The following is an 18,989-nucleotide window of genomic DNA, read 5'->3' as shown; positions in this document are numbered from 1 at the left end:
GGCGAATTTGGAAAATAATCCAGTCTGGTCAGGTTTAATCCTTTACCAGCGGCTAATTAGAAGTAATTTCACCTTTCCTGCATAATGAATATAAAAAGAAAACGGACTGTAAAGGACGTGAACAGGTTTGGTTGTTTTGTAGTATTAAAATAAAATGTTCAATTCACACCATTTTTAATAGAGTAACTGTGTAATGTAATCCCAAATCATAAAGTATAGCATGTTCAAACTGGCTTTTATAGGAGCTTAATAATAATGATATATATTTATATATATTTATATTTGGCAGATACACTTATCCAGAGTGACTTACATTTATCTTATCTTTATACAACTGAGCAGTTGAGGATTGCTTAAGGGCCCAAACAGTGGCAGCACTGGGATTTGAACTCACAACCTTCTGACCAATAGTCCAATGTATTAAAAACACACACACAAAAAAAATTCATAAAGGGTTGCATGATTTTTGAGGATTCACTCCAATTTCATGCAATGACACAATCTGAGATGTTTGGTGTTTAATCCAATCTTGGTCAATTTGATCTAACAGAACGTTTAAGACCACACTGAATAACTTCACCCGTCCATGTTCAGCGGTTATGCATTTTCTTCATGCTTAGTGAATTTGCATTTCCCTCTGCAGCATTCTTCCCGGCGTTTGACTGTTTCTATATGCAAAAAGCTTGGCCAGTTCCCACTAAGCAAGTTTGCCAGGCTGCGGTCACGGACAGGAACACCCCTTTGCTCTGGCTGGATCTGGTGTCATTGTAAGAACACATAGCCTATAGGTGCTGTGAGCATTCAACAATCCTGCATCAAAAGAAAATTATATTTCTTTCACACACTGGGCAGTGCTTAAAGAAGATCATGAGTTCAAATCCCAGCATCACCAAGCTGACATTGTTGCACCTTAATCCCTCAACTGCTCAGTTGTATCCTGTCTAAATATAAATTGCTTTGCATAAAAGCATTGCCCTAAAGAGTGAAAATGTAATGTGTATAATATAAAGCTGTATGTTTAACACATTCATACATGTTTTATTGAATGAAGGTCCCTGGTTGGTGTATGTAAGCACTGTTGGTAGTGGCAGTATTATTCTCACAAGCATCCATCTTCCTTACCACTTATTCTACGCGGGGTCGTATCCAAACTTGAGACAACGCGGGAACACCTTGGATGCCAACTCACCCCCATTGTTCTGGAGGCCCTGTAGTAGGAACTATTGGGCAGTTCTAACTCGAATACAGTATGTAATTTTGCATTAATGAACAAATCAGACATTCTGCAAATATATGCAGGCTTGTTCTCTACATAATGATGTAAGCATGCCCTTGGTACTCCTCACTTTTTGCCACACAACGTCATGTCTATAATCATGGTAACACCACATGTAGAAGCACTAACTAGGTACATGTTTTGCCTTTCGTGTCCCAGTGTCCTGCTTTTATCGGCTACAGATCCACCATGACCCTGATGGATAAAGCGGTTACTGAATAAAGAGTTTTCTCAGATGAGTCTATAGAACTCGTTGGCCTGTTTTGTTTCTGTATTATCTCAACGCATGCTGGACTTTTATTTTGAAACGCATCTCTCCTCGGTGTACTTCCCGTCGTGTCTGACCGACTTCACGCTATTTACACTGATGGGATGAGAGCTGTCTGGTTGTCCATGGCATTTCATCCCGGAACAAGGCATCAGTAGCACTAAGGGAACTTCTATCGAGGCAGCAGTGTTGAGTCGCAGTGTATCGGACACACTCTGGTGGGTTAGTGTAGCTGGAGAAGGCTGGACGATGCAGACGCGTCGCTCCTCGTCGGCGCTGGCTGTGAGCGGCGAGGTGTCGCTTTCTTTCCAGGACGAGCTCGCTGCCACCATCCACCGAGCCTTCGAGGTGGCGGTGGAGATCGCGGTGGTGGAGGTCAGTAAGTTAGTGGGCCAGGCACTGGGCGATGTGCGTGATCAGATGCAGGAGACGCTGAGGGAGAACTCGTTCCTCAAGACGCGGCTGCAGTCCGCCGAGCACGAGCTGGACACCGTGAGGAAGAGCAGAAAGAGCCAGAGCCCGGCTACAGCCGATGATGATCCGCCGCAAAGCGATTTCTCTCAGCGGCACGAAAGCCAGACCAAGTGTGAGAGCCGCTCCAAGGGGGAAGCAGATAGCCCAGCCGCTCAGGAAACGCATAAAATGTGCCGATATGACAGCGGCTCCGAGCCACAGGACGAGTCTTTCTGTGAAATCCGTGAGGATGGAAGCGTTCGGTCACGTGACTTGGGCTCAGCATCCAGTGCGTTGCAGTGCCGTGATCAGAAGTCAGGTAATCGATCGATCAATCAATCAGCCAATAGATACAAAGGGGTGTGGCCACACGGGTAGCACGGGGTGGTAGCTACAATCCTTAGACAAGGCCTTTCCACCCCAATTCTGACCTCAAATGAATAATATCTTGCTTGTGTTCATTTAAATCGCGGGTGTCCAAAGTTCAAAAGGGCCGGTGTGGATGCAGGATTTCATTCCAATCAAGCAGAAGCCACTCCTGAGTCTATTGAAAGCCAAGAACAACTGATTAAACAGGTGGCGCCTGCTTGGTTGGAATGAAAACCTGAACCCACACCGGTGCTTTCCGGATAACTTTGGACACCCCTGATTTAAACCATCATTGCTTGTGTTGTAGGTTTTTCCCATACATCCTTTCAGTATTAGGACAGGGGTGGCACCTAGGGATGGGTGATATGGACTTAAAACTATTTCACAATATTTTCTGGTATTTATTGTGATAACGATATCAGTGACAGTATAAATATAGTACCGTGCACCACTGTTTTTTCGTTACAAGTAATAGCCTCAGAAACACAAACATTGATCTAAAAATAAAACTGATTTTCTGTAACCCAAACCAGTTCCAGATTGTAGACGTAGCTCCTCGTTTAGCGATAAACTCCTCCTCAGCTTCACGTCAGCCTTCCGCCGTACTTGTTTTCGCTCTGCACGTGAGCTGCGAACGGGTCGCAGGCCGTCGCACAGAAATATGTCATCAACTAGGCTTTATCGTTATTATCGCGGGAAGACTAATTCTTATTGTGGGGAGAATTTCTATTGGTATATCGCAAACGATAAGATATCGCCCATCCCTAAGAGCAGCACTACTCCAAATGTGGTGCGGCAAAATTTTTGTATGAGAGAAGCGGTACATCTGCCATTTGTCTGTTAAAAACATACAGACTAACTTTGAGTGTTTATTTAAGCGCTATATGGAGCTAGGGTCTGATTTATAATACAATAACAGGGCACAACACTCCTTTTATTGAACATCAGAGTATTATGTTTCGACCCCACGCTCTTCATTTTTACTCCTCTGGCAGATAATAACAGCGAAATAGATAGCATTAATTCTAAAATCACGTTCTGCAGTAGGCTGTTCATCACTGTTGCAACCGTCTGTTTCGCTCAACTTTTTTACAGCAAGTCTTACTGACTTTTTTTGAAGAATGACATTTGAGGAATGCTCTTGTAATACAGAATATGTGCATGTGTTACTTCAAATGTTGAAACGTTAGTGATACTGATTCAACACACGATTATTAAGCGCTAGTGAGAACTAAAGAACGGTTCACCTTTATCAGTTCCCCTGTAGGAGAAATGTCCCATCCTAACACTCTTAAAACAGATGTGTTAAAAATAGCACATCATGTGTTAATTTTTTAACACACCTTCGTGTCTAGTTAAGGATAACACATTTTGTGTTATTACATTTCCACACAAAGATGGGTTAAAAAAATAACACATTTGACAAATTTGTTTGTATGCTAAAATTCTACTAAAATGCTCACAAAATACACAAACAATTGCATGAAATTCAGGTGACATTTATTAAAGTCATTAAAATTTGACTTATGTAAGAATTGGTATTGATGCATCTTCTTACCGCTCCCACTTGTCCCACTCCCTTTCAATTGAAAAGTTGTAAAAGATCAAAAAGAGTATTGGTTATTTGTTAGCTGCAAAATATGAACAAATGCCTTTGGGCTTTAACTGAGGAATTGCGTTACAGAATCCCAAATTGTATAATTTTGTGAAATGTGACCTCCTCTCTCCTAATGAACAAAATGGTGCTGTAGACTCACCAGGAAAATCTAGCTGACTTGTGAATATTTATTTTCCAGCCTTTAGCAACTCAGCGCCAATTATTTTGCACAATCTAATTAATTTAAACAACATTACAGAGATAGTAGAAAGCATTACAACCTACTGTAACCCCATCCTCTTTTTTATCACGTTAACCTTGTGAAGAACTTTTGGCCTCGGCATTACTGAGTTAGCTAAGTTCCGTTAGCCACTGACTGTCTGCACCTGTTACCCAGCATTAACATTCACCAAATACATGAAGAAACACGGCTCTAACCCATCCTCCTAATGCTAATTACTACAGCTTGCCTTGTCCAAAACACTTGCTAAATGTGAGTAACATTAACTCACTCTCTGTATTACATCATGGTGAATAGCTGTAATGTTATGTTATTGTTAACTTTCAAGGGTAATGGGAATGTCTAACATTACCTCAAGCTGTATGGTAAAGTAATGTTATCAACTCAAGTGAGAGACAAGGTTAGCATCACTCATCCCTACTGTGATTAGTGAGAGCATCCAGCTAGCTAGCCCTAACTCAGAGCCTCAGATAAAATGCAGATCCAGAGGATTGTAGGCATGTTTTGCCTTTAGTTTTAGTTTGCTGTGCGAAACCTCATGTTTACTGTTTATAACTGATTTTGAATGTATGAACATGTAAGGTCTGAACTGTCCTTTTCTGTCATGTTATAATGCATTGCACAGTATATTGATTGTCTGTAATGCTATAATGAGTTCATTAATAATCAAGCCCATCATCATGTTGCCTTTACAGGTCCACCACATGAATCTCTTATTCCAGAGAATCAACAGATGGCACAGCACACCCAAGATATTCATGGTGACCAGACTCCACCGTCTGTTGAGCAGCCAGTCTGCAAGAAAGAGGAGAACCTAGAACCCCAGCTGGATGATGCTTCTGGAGAAGATGATGGTGATGATGAGAATAATCCAGATGACGATGACGATGACATTAGGCCAAGCTGCAGCTTTAACTCGGAGCATGACGAAGAGTTTGAGCCAGACAGACTTTCTCTGGTGCAGTCTAAACTGTTGGAGGACTGGAGGCCTGACCCAGAGGCAGCACAATGTGATCAGAATGAGAATGCAAATGCTGGACCCAGCCGTAGTCTTGGTAAGAAGTCGTCATCTAGCCCAGAATCATTCAGGGTTTCCTTGCCTTAGGGAACCCCTGGTCATTCCACACTGCTTTTGTTTGGTCTGCTGTGTATTAAAGAGCTTTTATTGTTATTTATATCACCACACCACTGATCAGTAGCAGCTCTAGAACATTTAGAACAATAGAAGTGAACAGTTACTATAATATTATGTTCAGTGAATAACAGTGAACAAGCGTTTTTGAAGATATGATTTCATCGAATGTAATGCTAATAGTAAAATGTAATTGTAATGATAGTAGACTATATGAACGTACCTTCAGGGGTCTTTAATTAAGGAAAATATTTTAAAACGATAACCTCACAACTTTGCTGTTATTGCCACTCATCTGGCCAGCTTCATCAGTTCTACTGAGCAGTGGAAAAACCCTGCTATTAATACCTACTGTGTGTGTTCACACTTTTGACCTCATGAAATTACCATGGTATTGGGGTGTAGATGTGTGAATTATTGCAAAACCTGCAAGATAAATATGTCATTAGGACATGTAGGTGATAGGTGTTATTACAGATCTTGCTCAAAGATAGTTACCCAAACCTTGGGGGTTGCGGTTCAGGGGAGATAAGTTTGGTAAATTCACTCTCTGAAAATGAAACCTATGCACTGACCACAGCAGTTGGCTGGTAGTGACACACGAAGAGGCGGAACTGACGGCAGCATCACTTCTGCATCTTGGACAACTTTCCCTCAGGTTTATATCATCAGAGCAGTAGTTTTGGGAACAGAACATTAGTTAGTTGTCTACTAGGTCAGTTTAACTACAGTTCTTATAGCAAGGTGAAAGGATTGCTCCAAGTAGCTTGTAAAGATTTTATTGAGATAGTAGGAAAGAGAAATGCTTATATTTCTTGTTGGTTGGTTGGAGCCACATTTCTCTGTCTTGGTGGCATTTTTATACTGTAACATAGCTTGGCTAACCACTTTACCTTTCTAAAGTAGTTGCCGATTCAGGTTTAAATCATAGTATGGGAGAAGCTGAAAATGAGTTATGCAGGTATTCAAAAGTGTTGAATTAAGTAGCAGCCTACAAACCATGTTAACCCTCTTACCCCGTATGGCCGAAAAACCGGCTTGCCCGTCTTTGATCTATTCCCCTAAGGACTATATACTGGCTTGGTCGTCTATGCCAAATCCCCGTAAGGCCGATATAGAGGATTTACAGTGTAAACGTTATGCCCGTAAGGCCGGAGTACCGTCATTACTCTGCTATTATTCCTTACTTATTTAATTATTATTTTTTAACCCGGAAGGTTGATGACGTAATGACGTCACGACGTTATTACGCCGGCATTACGATGAAGCTGATCCAAGCGTGAATATTGGTGTAATAGTAGAAGTGAACTAAAAATGCCAAAGCGGAAAGCTAATCGTGTTCCAGCTAAAAAGTTACACCTACAGTGAACACAGGTACATCTAAAACAGTGGGAAAAAAAAGAAAACTTACACAGTTACACAGGCGAGAGCGAGGATTCTAGATAGTGACAGCAGTGAAAAGTTCAGGCGATGTTGAAACCGAAACCGAAACTGATAGAGACGCAAACTCCTGATTCAGACCCTGATCCGTCTTCATCTTCAGCATCAACCAGTGCGACCGACACTGCAGGGGTCTGGAGTCATAACAGGACCATTTCTGTGCACTCGTGAAAACACTACCTGCTGGTCTGATTATCACCAGAAACTTGACCTTTGGCGCTAAAATGCATTTATTTATTTATTATTTATAAAGGCATTGACCACGCTGATGCTCGTATGGTACTTCTAAATGAGTATAAGGATTTTAGCGAGCATTTTTTCGTAATTTCTCTAGTTAAGAATTGTGCTCTAAGTGTAGTAAAAACAGTGAACTGCTTCATTTTCAAAGTAATATCACACAAATACATTCTTATAAGTTGTTTCAAGGCCTAAAAATGTTCAAATTAAAATGTTGATTTTGGCCCAGGAACTCAGGGTTGGCGTGCTGTTTCTCTGGGGAATATAGGGTTATGGGACATAATACTGTGGGAACTTAGGGGTAAGAGGGTTAAACTGCAATAAACATTTTCTATTAGATTGTGAATTCATATAATGTCATTTTAGCAATTTCCTCATCTTAACTGAAAATCTCTCTTCTCTGGCCAGAATATGTCAATTGTTGTTCTCAAAAGAGTGTCCGTTTTCTAGTTTCACCAGTGTTCAAGTTGGTACATTCTCTCACTGCACTGGACAGTGTGTATTCTTCAGCCCTGTTTGTGTTTTCAGAATAAAGAGGCTACTGAGGTTATAATATTGTATGATACGATATATGACATAATATGATAAGCCAGCCAAAATTGTGCTTTCTCATTTTCAGATGCTCCAGACATGATCTCCGCACCTGTTGGTGGTAATCCCGGCTTTTCAGCCTCTTTCGATGCTCTCTACCAATCAGTAGCCAGAACTCACCTTGTGCATCCTGCTCCTCAAAACGACGATGTCCAGATGAGGACAAGTGTCCCCACCCGGATTCACCAGTGTAAAATCTGCGGCCATTCGTTTAGTCGGGCAAGTGATCTGCGCAGACATCATAGTCACCGGCACAGAGCGAGGGCAGTTAACCCGGCGAAAGCAGGAAGTGCGGGGAGACCCGTCAAACAACAGCTGTTTCCTCCAGGGTGTAGCCCATATCACTGCAACGAATGTGGTCGGGACTTCAACCGTATGGAAAACTTAAAGACACATTTGCGCATACACACCGGAGAACGTCCATACTCTTGTTCTGTGTGTGGGGTACGGTTCCGGCACTCAGGGGCGCTTACACGCCACTTCCGTATCCACACGGGTGAAAAGCCGTATGTGTGCGGGCAGTGTGGGAAACGTTTCCGGAACTGCGGTGGTCTGCGCTTCCACCAGAAATCCCACACAACAGATAGACATATGGTTTTGAATTGCGTTTGAAGAAGATGGATTGTTTGTGGAGTTATCATGTAGTTGTGTGATTTAGGGCTGGCCGGTATAACCTCAAATCAGCAGCTTGATCATTTTAAACCATTACCTCGACGACAGTATATAAACAGGATTTTTTAAAAACATTTATTCAAAATTTCACTTTTTTTACATTGTGCTTTCGCACTAATGAGTCGATGAAAGACATTTGAATATTAAAACTGGAAAATTGTGAGGGCTTTTTTGTGAAGAGTTAAAACAAGTGTTTGTTCCAGTGTAGCTGTGGGATCTGTAGGATGTAATGGCATTTGTGTGAGTCTTTCCATATTGAGTGGTATTAATAAATGCGTGGGTTAAAGACTGCTGTTTTGGGAAATCACATGAATGCACTCTTCATATTGTACAACATGTATGTGTTTTAAATCAATTTATTGCTCTTATAAGGTTTGCTGACTGAATTGTTTTTCCAACAGTTTTACATTGGACGTTTTGTCCTATATAACTGAACCCACACCACTAACATTGCAGTGTTTAGTGATTATATGACTGTTCATGTTCGTCTGTGCTCTTGGAAACAGACTAGGAAACTCCTTTGTTTTGCATGAGGAATGAGAACAGAACAAAATAGAAGAAAATCGCTGGAAATAACAACTGGGTTTTGTAGGGACACTTTGCAAAAACACCTGAGGAAAACCCAGCGTAAAAAGGCCATTGTCACTATTTTCCATCCATGCCTTATGTCGGTTATGTAAAACCGTATCTAGTAATAACAGCAAATAGTTCAATTGTGACGTGTTTGGAAAATGTGCATATAATTCAATAGAAGTCTCCTGGAATTCTGAAATTTTAATCATTTAAGCATACACATTTGCAAGCTTTCAGTTTGCCCCCCCAACCCCCCCACCCCGCCACAGTAAGTCTTTTTCCTCTTCCTCTTTTTTTTTTTAATGGAGCTTTGTTCAATAAATTCTGAAAGCCACTCTGAAAATGTTTCTTGACTAAGAAGATATTTTGGGTTTTCCACAGCTGGATTCATATATCAAAGGTTATATCAGATGCACTGACGGAATTTTGCTCACCGTCCACTGACAGCACATATTAGACACACAGCACATGTTTCAGTGTTCTCATTCATCATCACTTCTAGCATCATGTGCAGTCATTTTCTGGGCATTGAATTCCAAAGTTGCCTCTTTGCTGTTAACCTCCACTCTTCTGGGAATGCTTTCCCATAGATTTTGGAACATGGTTGTAGGGATTTGTCCATAGAGCCACAAGAGCGTTACTGAGGTTGGGCAGCAATGTTGGGTGAGGAGGTCTGGGGTGCAGTCAGCGTTCCAGTTAATCTCAAAGGTGTTCAGTGGGGTCAAGGTGCAGGAAACTTGAGTTCTTCCACTCCAACTTTGGCAGAATATGTCTTCATGGAGCTCACTTTGTGCACAGGAGCATTGCTATGCTGGAGCATGTTTAGGCCTCTTAGTTCCAGTCAAGGGAAATTGTAATGTAACAGCATGCAAAGACATCCTATGCAATTGTGTGTTTCCAACTTTGTGGTAACAGTTTGGGGAAGCGCTACATACTATATGGGTGTAATGGTCCGGTGTCCAAAATCTTTTGGCCATATAGTGTATATCGAACTACCAAGTTAACTAAACAGATTTAAGAGGTTGCTTTCACCAGGACACATAGAATGCCGCAATGCAACGCTGCTGTTTCAAGGTAATAGGATAATTTTAGGAGACAGCCGTCCTTGTGCCGCTATCTTGACACAAATAGTGTCAAAAAATGTTAAGATGGCACATTAATTTGAAATGATTACATTGTGTTAAATATCACAGTAATGTGTATAACCAATAATTGGCGCATTCTCATACTCGTAGTCATGTGTCTCATAAGTCTATATAAAATTTTTGCTTCACATAACAAAGGAATGCAGCTAAGCTGATTTAAATGCGTTTGTTTTGAATTTTAGCAAAGTGCTAGTAGCATTTAAAAGCTTTTTGCATTATATAAAATATGCACAGCATATATCAAATGCTCCAGTGACGTCATCAGTCAGCCTATAGTTTAGATATGACTGAAGTTAACATTGACCACATGTTCCTTTCCAGGAAATCATTTATCCATTGAGGACAAACCTGTGCCTTTTTGATGTAGACCTATAAATAATCACAGTGTAACTTACTTTACAGGTTTGTATCCCAATTGAAACAACGTACAATAAACAGCAATTGAGGTTTTTCATGAATTAAGGAAATGTGAAAATGTTTGAGGTTTATTTAAAAAAAAAAAAAAAATAGTACATTTAAATGACATTTTGTTATATTTATCGAAATATCCATAATTACTCAAATTGTAACATGTGCCTTACTGGTTGTTTTTTTCATTTAAACATCAGCCTCATAGAGTTGCAGGTTTTATGTAAGAATAATGTCATTTCATGTATGATTTTTTTCAAATCATGTTGGTGTCATTAGCGTACCGAATCACGACTCATGTTTTGTGATTGTGTGCATTTTGTTGGTGCCAGACTTAAATATGTAAACCTATATAAATGTGTTGGTTAACCAATGGAGATGCTGGATTACTCTCGCGTGGTAAAGTGACATTCTGGAAAGCAGTTAAACAAATACAGTGTCTGAACACTCATTTACAATTAATGTTTTTTCTAAATAAATTCAGTAAATGTGAAAACCAAAAGTGTAGTAGGTTTTAAGACAGTCAGTCAGTCACTCAGCTAAATTAACGTACTGTCTAAAACTGTTTGTCTGCCAGGGACTCATTATCTGCTATTTGAAATGACTGAAGTGTAATAAGATAAACATCAGTGGTTAATAACTAGATGCTAAACTAGTAATCTTGCATGTGCTGATGCTCTTGTGGTGCCCCACCCCAGCTGTGGCCAAAAGCAGTGTCTCATCAGAGGAAATGCCTTCTCATGTCTAAGCTGTTAATTATAAGGAACTGTGAAGAGATCTCTTAGATAGTGTTTAGTTGAAAACTGGGGTCATGTTCAAAATAAAAGTTCAAGTATTTAAAATCGATCAGAATGCGAAATTTATTTTGCATCATGCAGGTTCTGCCCTGGTTGTTTTGAATAAAACTGAAGAAAAGCTTTATTTCATGTTTAATTCCACATAATGTTTAAGTCTATTAGTAGTATGTGATGGCGTCACACCCGAGTACACTCTTTATATTAGTGCACTTTAAAGTAGATGCATTCCGCATTATTGTTTTATTTTTAAAGATGTACATTTTTAGAAATTGTATATTTATATATAGTACTGTGCAAAAGTCTTAGGCTTGCTTTTTTCAGTACAAACTTTGTTATAGATGTTTATTTTATGATTTCTACATTATCGAGTCAGTATGAAAACATTTTAGATTCCCAAACATTAGTTTTCGAGCTATGTATGTATGTCAGTAAAGAAAGCAGCATATTCACTTTTCGGACAGAAAATATAATGAAGGCTGCTGGGTTTTGCTGCAAAAATAAGAAGATGCTTAATAAAACTTACAGCTCATTTCCTTATAAAACTACACTAATTCTACCTGGGACTACAAATTTCTTACAAGCAATGGCTTGTCACTCCAAATACTGACTTATCTTTCATTTATTACTGTTAACTGCTCCTTATATTTTTTGGGTTTTTTTTGTTAATGTTAAAACCTTTCATTTTATTATTTTTGAAGGCATTTTTGCTCTACAGCATTTCTTTGCATGTGCATAAGCTTTTGCACAGTACTGTATATATTCTGTGTAGCATTAAAGTGAGAAAATTACCCCTGCTGAGAAAGACACACAAGAACAGCAGGTACTGAGTTTGAGCATTTTATAGCAAATGACACCCTCAACACACACACACACACACACACACACACACACACACACACACACATCTGTGCACACTTGTTCTTCACACAGCACTTATCAACATCTCTGAGTTTCTACTGTGTGAAATTCATGAATAATTCAGGAATGAATGATGCAATATAGCACATCATGAACTACCACATAAGAGTGTCATAGTATATGTGACAGCCATAGGAACTATCACTCTTTAAAATGGTGCTTCAAAGGTTCTTTTGACATGTAAAGAGTTTTACTTCGAACTGTCTGTGTAGCGTTTGACATAGATCATTTAAGGGTTTCCCCAGAGGGACAAGCTAAAGGACATTATAGGGTTAGAGACAGGTGCTGGAAAGTTTGTGAACCCTTTAGAATGTTCTATATTTCTACATAAACATGAACTAAAACAACATCAAAAGTCCTAAAAGTAGATAAAGAGAACTCAGTTAAACAAATGAGACAAAAATATTGTACTTGGTCATTTATTTATTGAGGAAAATGATCCAGTATTACATAAGTATGTGAAACTTTGCTTTCAGTATCTAACGTGACCCCCTTGTGCAGTAATAACTGCAGCTAAATGTCTCTGTTAATTGCTGATCCATATTTATGAAGAAATCTAGAAAGTAATTTTTAATATATTCAGCACTTACATATATATATATATATATATATATATATATATATATATATATATATATATATATATATATATATATATATATATCAGCATTATACTGATGTTCATAAAAGGTCACAAAAGTCATAACAAACGCATGACTTATTTTGTTTAATCAGATCTTATTAGCTGCCTAAAGTTTCTAAAAAAAACTCAGATATAAGCTATCCATCAGTGATAGACAGGAAACTACGAGACCTTAATTAAGTAATATTTTAGAAACTACCTTACAAGTACTGTAAATTGATAATATTTAAATATACAATTGATAATTGATTCAAATGATCATACTGTGGGGTGCACGGTGGCTTAGCAGTTAGCACGTTAACCTCACACCTTCGGATTCTTCAGTTTCCTCCACTGAATGGTACTGGAAGTAGGCTGACTAGCATGTCCAAAGTGTCTGTAGTGTATGAATGGATGTATATGTTATTGTGCCCTGCGATGGATTGGCACCCTGTCCAGGGTGTACCCCGCCTTGGGCCCGATGCTCCCTGAGAGTCTCCAGGTTCCCCCAACCCTGTAGGATAAGTGGTATAGAAAATGGATGGATGGATGATCATACTGTAATAAAGTTCTTTGAAATGAACAGATCGATCTTGATTTACTCTTTATCTATTTATTTTCAGATGTACCTTAGCTGTGAGATCAGCATAACAACATATCAAGGTCAAGAACTGAGCTACTATAATGATTAAAACATCATTCATAAATGCTGGCAAACACAGGGGTGTGTGTGTGTGTGTGTGTGTGTGTGTGTGTGTGTGTGTGTGTGTGTGTGTGTGTGCTAAGATTGACGGTTTGTTAGTAACAATGTGCAATGCGTGGATGAGGCACCAGTGCTGAGCGTTGTGTTAATGGATTATAAATGATAAGTATTCTGCTGCTCACCACCATGCTTTTATGTCTTTTTAATGATCAAGCTCGAGGGCAAGATGAACATTAAGCAAATATGAAGAGATTCTTTCCAAAATGCCGAATATATATATATATATATATATATATATATATATATATATATATATATATATATATATATAGAGAGAGAGAGAGAGAGAGAGAGAGAGAGAGAGAGAGATTTTTGGTAAATACGATTTTTTTGTATATAGTCTGTTTACCTCAAGAGACATTAATGGTTAAATGGTTACACGGCTTATTTGCATAGTATCATTTGTAAAGAAGGGGTGACAGCTGGACACACACACCACACACGCATATACAGATAGAGAGAGGTGGGGGGTGAACAGTTCATCTATATCTTGTCCTTCACCCACTAGATGTGATTTTCCACATGAACAGAGCTCATGACTCATTAAAGTGTTATCGGTTGACATGCGGTCTTGCATATACACTTTCTGTAAATGTCCCCACGATCCTTTTCTCTCATACTGTGTGTTCATTAAGAGACATTTGACTCATTGTGATACTCCCCCAGTGAAATCTGTTTAGACACTGGTTCAAAATGAGCATGTGTATGAAAGCTTAAAAGATTTGGTTATACCTGTTCGGTAAAAATGACTCTTGCAAAAATCCTTCATCCTTCAAATCAAACATCAGATTTGTTATGTTCTAATGGAAAGGAGTGTAACTTTTGTGATTGTACAAGTACTGTACATTGAATTATTGTTTTGCGACTTCCCATTTATGATTCTTTGTGTTAGCTGCTGTGGCAGCTGCTGCCTGAGTAACTAATGGAAAATAGCATCGTTATGGGGAGTGCAAGGGCATCTGGACATGCTGCCATCTTGAAAACAATTTTGGTTATACAGGTCCATTGTGTACCTTAACATTTTAAGATGCCATGCGATGGATCTGGCTACTTTCTGCATTTCAGCCTAAACAGAAGTACCTCACAAGGCAACTAATGAGGCATATGCATTGTGGTTTCCATAGAAGTGCTTTTAAATGTGTTTATGCATGCACCAGAGTATGATGATGAGGATGATTCTGTGCCAGATTGAAAAGCAATAACACTTAGGTGGAAACACACTGTCCTCATAAAAAATTTAATGCAATACACTGCATTTCATTTTTGACATGAGGGCAATGTGTCACACCTAAAAGCAAACCCTTCATTGCATCGTTTTATCTTGTCAGTGAAAGACACCCAGCAGGAGTTTGCTCATTAAGAATTAAATGCTGAATGTGTGTTAATAGTGAATATTGTCCTGATGGTGGAAATGGGCATTTTCAATGCTTGTGCTATTTTCTTACAGCCATTTCCCATGTTGTGAAGCTCAACAACCTTTTGCTGCACATCGCAGCTATATTCCTTGGTCTTACCCATTGTTATGAATGACTAAGGGAATTTGGCCTATTTGTTACCACATATGTATACCCCTGTGAAACAAGAAGTCATGGCTCAACAATTACCTGTTCCTTGTCACCCAGGTGTACTAAAAAAAAAAAAAGAAGTACATAATATACTTCAAATATATTTTTCTCATATGAATTCATAGTGTTGCCAATAATTGTTGCACACCTATATTTGCAATTGTTTGATATCCATGAGAGCAGAGTATTTTTGTGAACAAAAGATCAAAAGGTTAAACAATAAAGACAATTTTTCATAGCCTTCTTTGCTCATATTTACCAAGGGTATCAATATTAGTGGAAGGCACTGTACATACATATACACATACATACACAGAAATGTGTAGTTCAGCAGAAATGTCCAGCAGAAATGTTTAGTTCAGCAGAAATGTTCAGCAGAAATGTTTAGTTCAGCAGAAATGTCCAGCAGAAATGTCCAGCAGAAATGTGTAGTTCAGCAGAAATGTTCAGAAAAATGAAACTGGGATACATACACAGGGTGTCCCAAAAGTCTCCATAAATAGGGGAAATCTGTTTTTAGCAAAATGGTTCATATTTTTTCATACAAAAGAAGAACATATTGAAACCATTTTAACAGGAAGTAGGACGTTGTTGCCAAACTTACTAACAAATTCAAAAAGACTGGAAGTGTTTCGGATCAAACAGACATGGTGCTGGCAAACATAGTCCCCTATTTATGGAGACTTTTGGGACACCCTGTATACTTCTGTATGTTATGATGTAATGATGATTCTGCTCCATTTGGTTGTTTCTCATTTTATTACTTAAACCATAGCATAGAATTGCCACCTTACAGCTCCAGGTTCCCCAGTTTCATCCTGAGCTTTACTGGTGGTTTAACCAGTAGGTTTACTGGTGAGTCTAAACTGCCCCCAAGTGTGAATAAGTGTTGGAATGAGTGTGTGTGATGCTCTTCAAAGGACTGGCATCCCAAACAGGGTCTTGGGATAGGCTCCAGATCCACCAGGATCAAGTGGTTACAGAAGATTAAGTAATTAATTAAAAGTTACAATTTAAATATACCACAAATGGTAAATGGACAGTATAGTGCCTCTATGAAAATAATAGAGGATATAAATAATAATAGTGAAAATAAACGTCACACCACCACATCTGTTCTATCCTCATTTGTTGGCCACAAATGAAACATTTATTTCTTGTCACTAATATTGCGTTGTAGCTCATATTGATGAAAAAATGGAGTGTGTGTTCCAATGAAGCCATTTTGTTTTGTTTTTTTTGCCATTTATTTTTTCATTGAAAATGAAGGTCAAAACATTAGTATGGGAAATACAGTGTATGTGTCTACGTCACTGCTGTTTCTGCTTTTCCCACTGCTCTGGCGTTAAGGTCTTCTGCTCAAAGGCATGTATCTCCTTCAGTTCAGTAGCAAGGCAAGTGTTCACCATTCTGGAAAAAAATACACAAAAACACATGCATGGGAATCTATTCATTTTCCATAAATAACAACATGTACATCCAGTCAGGATAATTTTGTTCCAAATTAATGAGCACTTACAGATCCCTGACCAGGCTTTTAGCCCTTTACATCATTATGCTATTGTCTAATCTGTTATTAATGAGCTGGGAAACTGAATGGCTAGTGGAATATTATGTTTTTGTGACTCGCTTCCTGCGGCTGTAGGGGGTCCCGCATGGATACCCTGAGATTTGCACTTCTCAAAAACAGTTTAAGTCTCACACCTGCTTTAGTAGCTCTCGCCTAGAGCCTGTAGACTTGTACATAAGAACTGAAGCTGTAATCATAATAAATAATCAGACTGAACATCCTTTTAGTATTGTTTGACTTTCTAATTGTGAAGCAGTAATGATCTACACCGATCAGCCATAACTGGAAACAGTGTTGCCATGAAGGGGTGTACTTGGTCTGCAACAATGTTTAGGTAGGTGGACCGTGTCAAAGTAACATCCACATGAACGCTATGACCCAAGGTTTCCCAGCCGAACATTTCCCAGAGCATCACACTGCCTCTGCTGCCTTCATTCCATAATGCATCCTTGTGCCAGGTAAGCGATGCACAAGCACCCAGCTGTCCACATGATGTAAGAGAAAGCGTGATTCATCAGACCGGGCCAGCTTCTTTCCATTGTTCCATGGTCCAGTTCTGAAGCTCACGTACCCATTGTAGGTGCTTTCGGCAGTGGACAGGGGTCAGCATGGGCACTCTGACTGATCTGTGGCTACACAGCCCCATACACATCAAACTGAGATGCATTGTGTGTTCTGACACCTTTCTATCACAGCCAGCAGTAGTGAGGTTTCGTTCACAAATGATTCGTTCATTCTGAATGAATCTTTACTATGACTCGGGAACAAGTCGTCTTAGAGAGTGATTCGTTTCCGGACATACACACATACATACACAGACAGAGAGACAGACACACACACACATACATACATACATACATACAGAGAGAGAGAGAGTTTAATTATATTCTGCTGAACATTAACTTTTTCAGCTCTTCTGTGGGACTTTAACTCTTCTGCTGAACAGTAAATCATCTGTGGTCTTGACCTTCAACAAGCCTTGGGTGCCCGTGACCTTGTCGCTTGTTCACTGTTGTCCTTCCTTGGACCACTTTTGTTAGGTACTAACCGCTGCATAGCGGGAACACCCCCTAAGACCTGCTGTTTTGGAGATGCTCTGACCCAGTCGTCTACCCATCACAATTTGGCCCTTGTCAAAATCGCTCACATCTTTATGCTTGCCCATTTTTCCTGTTTCCAACACCTCAACTCTGAGAACTGACTGTTCACTTGCTGACAAGTGCCTCTTTAATGAGATAAACTAAGTTATTCACTTCACTCGTCAGTGGTTTTAATGTTATGGCTGATTGGTGTAGAATCCCTATAGTCACCCAGAAGAGGTTCCCTTTTGAGTTTGGTTCCTCTCAGAGCCCCCAACTCCCCTCCCCATAATCATGGACATACATCGACATCTGGATTTCTGTAAAGGTGCTTTGTGATAATGGATATTGTTCACAAATAAAATGTCATTAAAGCCATGCACTTGCTGTTTTTATTTGATTAATTTAAGAAGCGTTACATCTCTGTCAAGATAAAACATTAAATTAAAAAATGAATACATCTCCACTATTTTTTAAACGCCTCGTGTATACACTCAAAGCTTTGTGACAGTTCATCCTGCTTCTCCCATTAATATATAGACGAAAACCATGTGTAAATATTAAAGTTCCCGACAGTATGAATGGTTTACCTGTGTCTCTGCAACAGTGGCTTCCCTTCAAACTGAGGAGACACCACAAGCACCTTAAAACTTAGAGCACATCTGCTGGAAGATGTGTCTTCTACTTCCTGAAACAGAACCCAGGATTTGTAAATACACAGCAAATCTGCAGTGCTACATCACTGATGTAATGATAAGGATTTTAGGAGGTGTCTTGGGGATCAGAATCTATCAGCTGGACTAATCACAACATACCACGTGTATTGCACCAATTTCTGCACTCAGTTTTTCCCGAATGTGATCCGTAGTAACTGCCATTTCTCCTTAAAATACTGACTGAAATTAAAGCACACAGAAGGAATACAGTGACTATAGCAAAATTTCTGCTTCACTACCGGTTGGGTAAAAGGGGGCAGGACAAACGCAGGAGAGTGTGAAACTGTCGAAGACAAGCGTAGTCCGCATCCTAAACAACTTCTCGATATCTATGCAAGTGCACTATATAGGGTATTAGCGAACACTTTCTACGCTGGATGTAGTGCAGCATTGTTAAGCGCTATTTGTGATTGGGAACACAGGGAGTCCGCCTACTCAACTTCTCATAGCCAATGGCTGCGTCCGAAACCGCATACTTACCTACTACATAGTAGGTGTAAAGCAGTACGCCAGAGGAGTATGGCCGAATTCTCAGTATGCGAGAAATACCCGGATGT

At 39.4% G+C, this 18,989-nt stretch overlaps 2 protein-coding genes across 3 annotated transcripts; one reads left to right on the top strand and one right to left on the bottom strand.

The window, feature by feature from the left end:
- Positions 1 to 4: 4 nt before the first annotated feature.
- Positions 5 to 8,566, top strand: LOC108267568 (zinc finger protein 358). 2 transcript variants are annotated; one of them, XM_053681277.1, is made up of 4 exons: positions 5 to 125; positions 1,052 to 2,316; positions 4,900 to 5,259; positions 7,633 to 8,566. In XM_053681277.1, the coding sequence occupies exons 2-4, from the start codon at positions 1,794 to 1,796 to the stop codon at positions 8,214 to 8,216; spliced, it is 1,467 nt and encodes a 488-aa protein (XP_053537252.1). In that variant the 5' UTR covers positions 5 to 125; positions 1,052 to 1,793; the 3' UTR covers positions 8,217 to 8,566. The 2 variants fall into 2 exon arrangements, with proteins under 2 accessions (XP_053537252.1, XP_053537253.1); XM_053681278.1 differs by lacking the exon at positions 5 to 125 and having other exon boundaries at positions 555 to 1,247; positions 1,436 to 2,316.
- A 7,729-nt stretch (positions 8,567 to 16,295) lies between these two features.
- On the bottom strand, positions 16,296 to 18,666 carry zgc:112271 (bola-like protein 2). The gene is made up of 3 exons (NM_001201005.1): positions 18,532 to 18,666; positions 18,307 to 18,404; positions 16,296 to 16,477 (listed from the first exon to the last, which is right to left on the bottom strand). Exons 1-3 carry the CDS (start codon positions 18,592 to 18,594, stop codon positions 16,378 to 16,380), a joined length of 261 nt encoding a protein of 86 aa, NP_001187934.1. The 5' UTR covers positions 18,595 to 18,666; the 3' UTR covers positions 16,296 to 16,377.
- Between the last annotated feature and the right edge of the window lie 323 nt (positions 18,667 to 18,989).

Source organism: Ictalurus punctatus, chromosome 7 (genome assembly GCF_001660625.3).
Source record: "Ictalurus punctatus breed USDA103 chromosome 7, Coco_2.0, whole genome shotgun sequence".
In the NCBI taxonomy this organism is placed as follows: domain Eukaryota; kingdom Metazoa; phylum Chordata; class Actinopteri; order Siluriformes; family Ictaluridae; genus Ictalurus; species Ictalurus punctatus.
The sequence above is the reverse complement of the archived record's forward strand: the minus strand, read 5'-3'. Positions and strand labels throughout refer to the sequence as shown.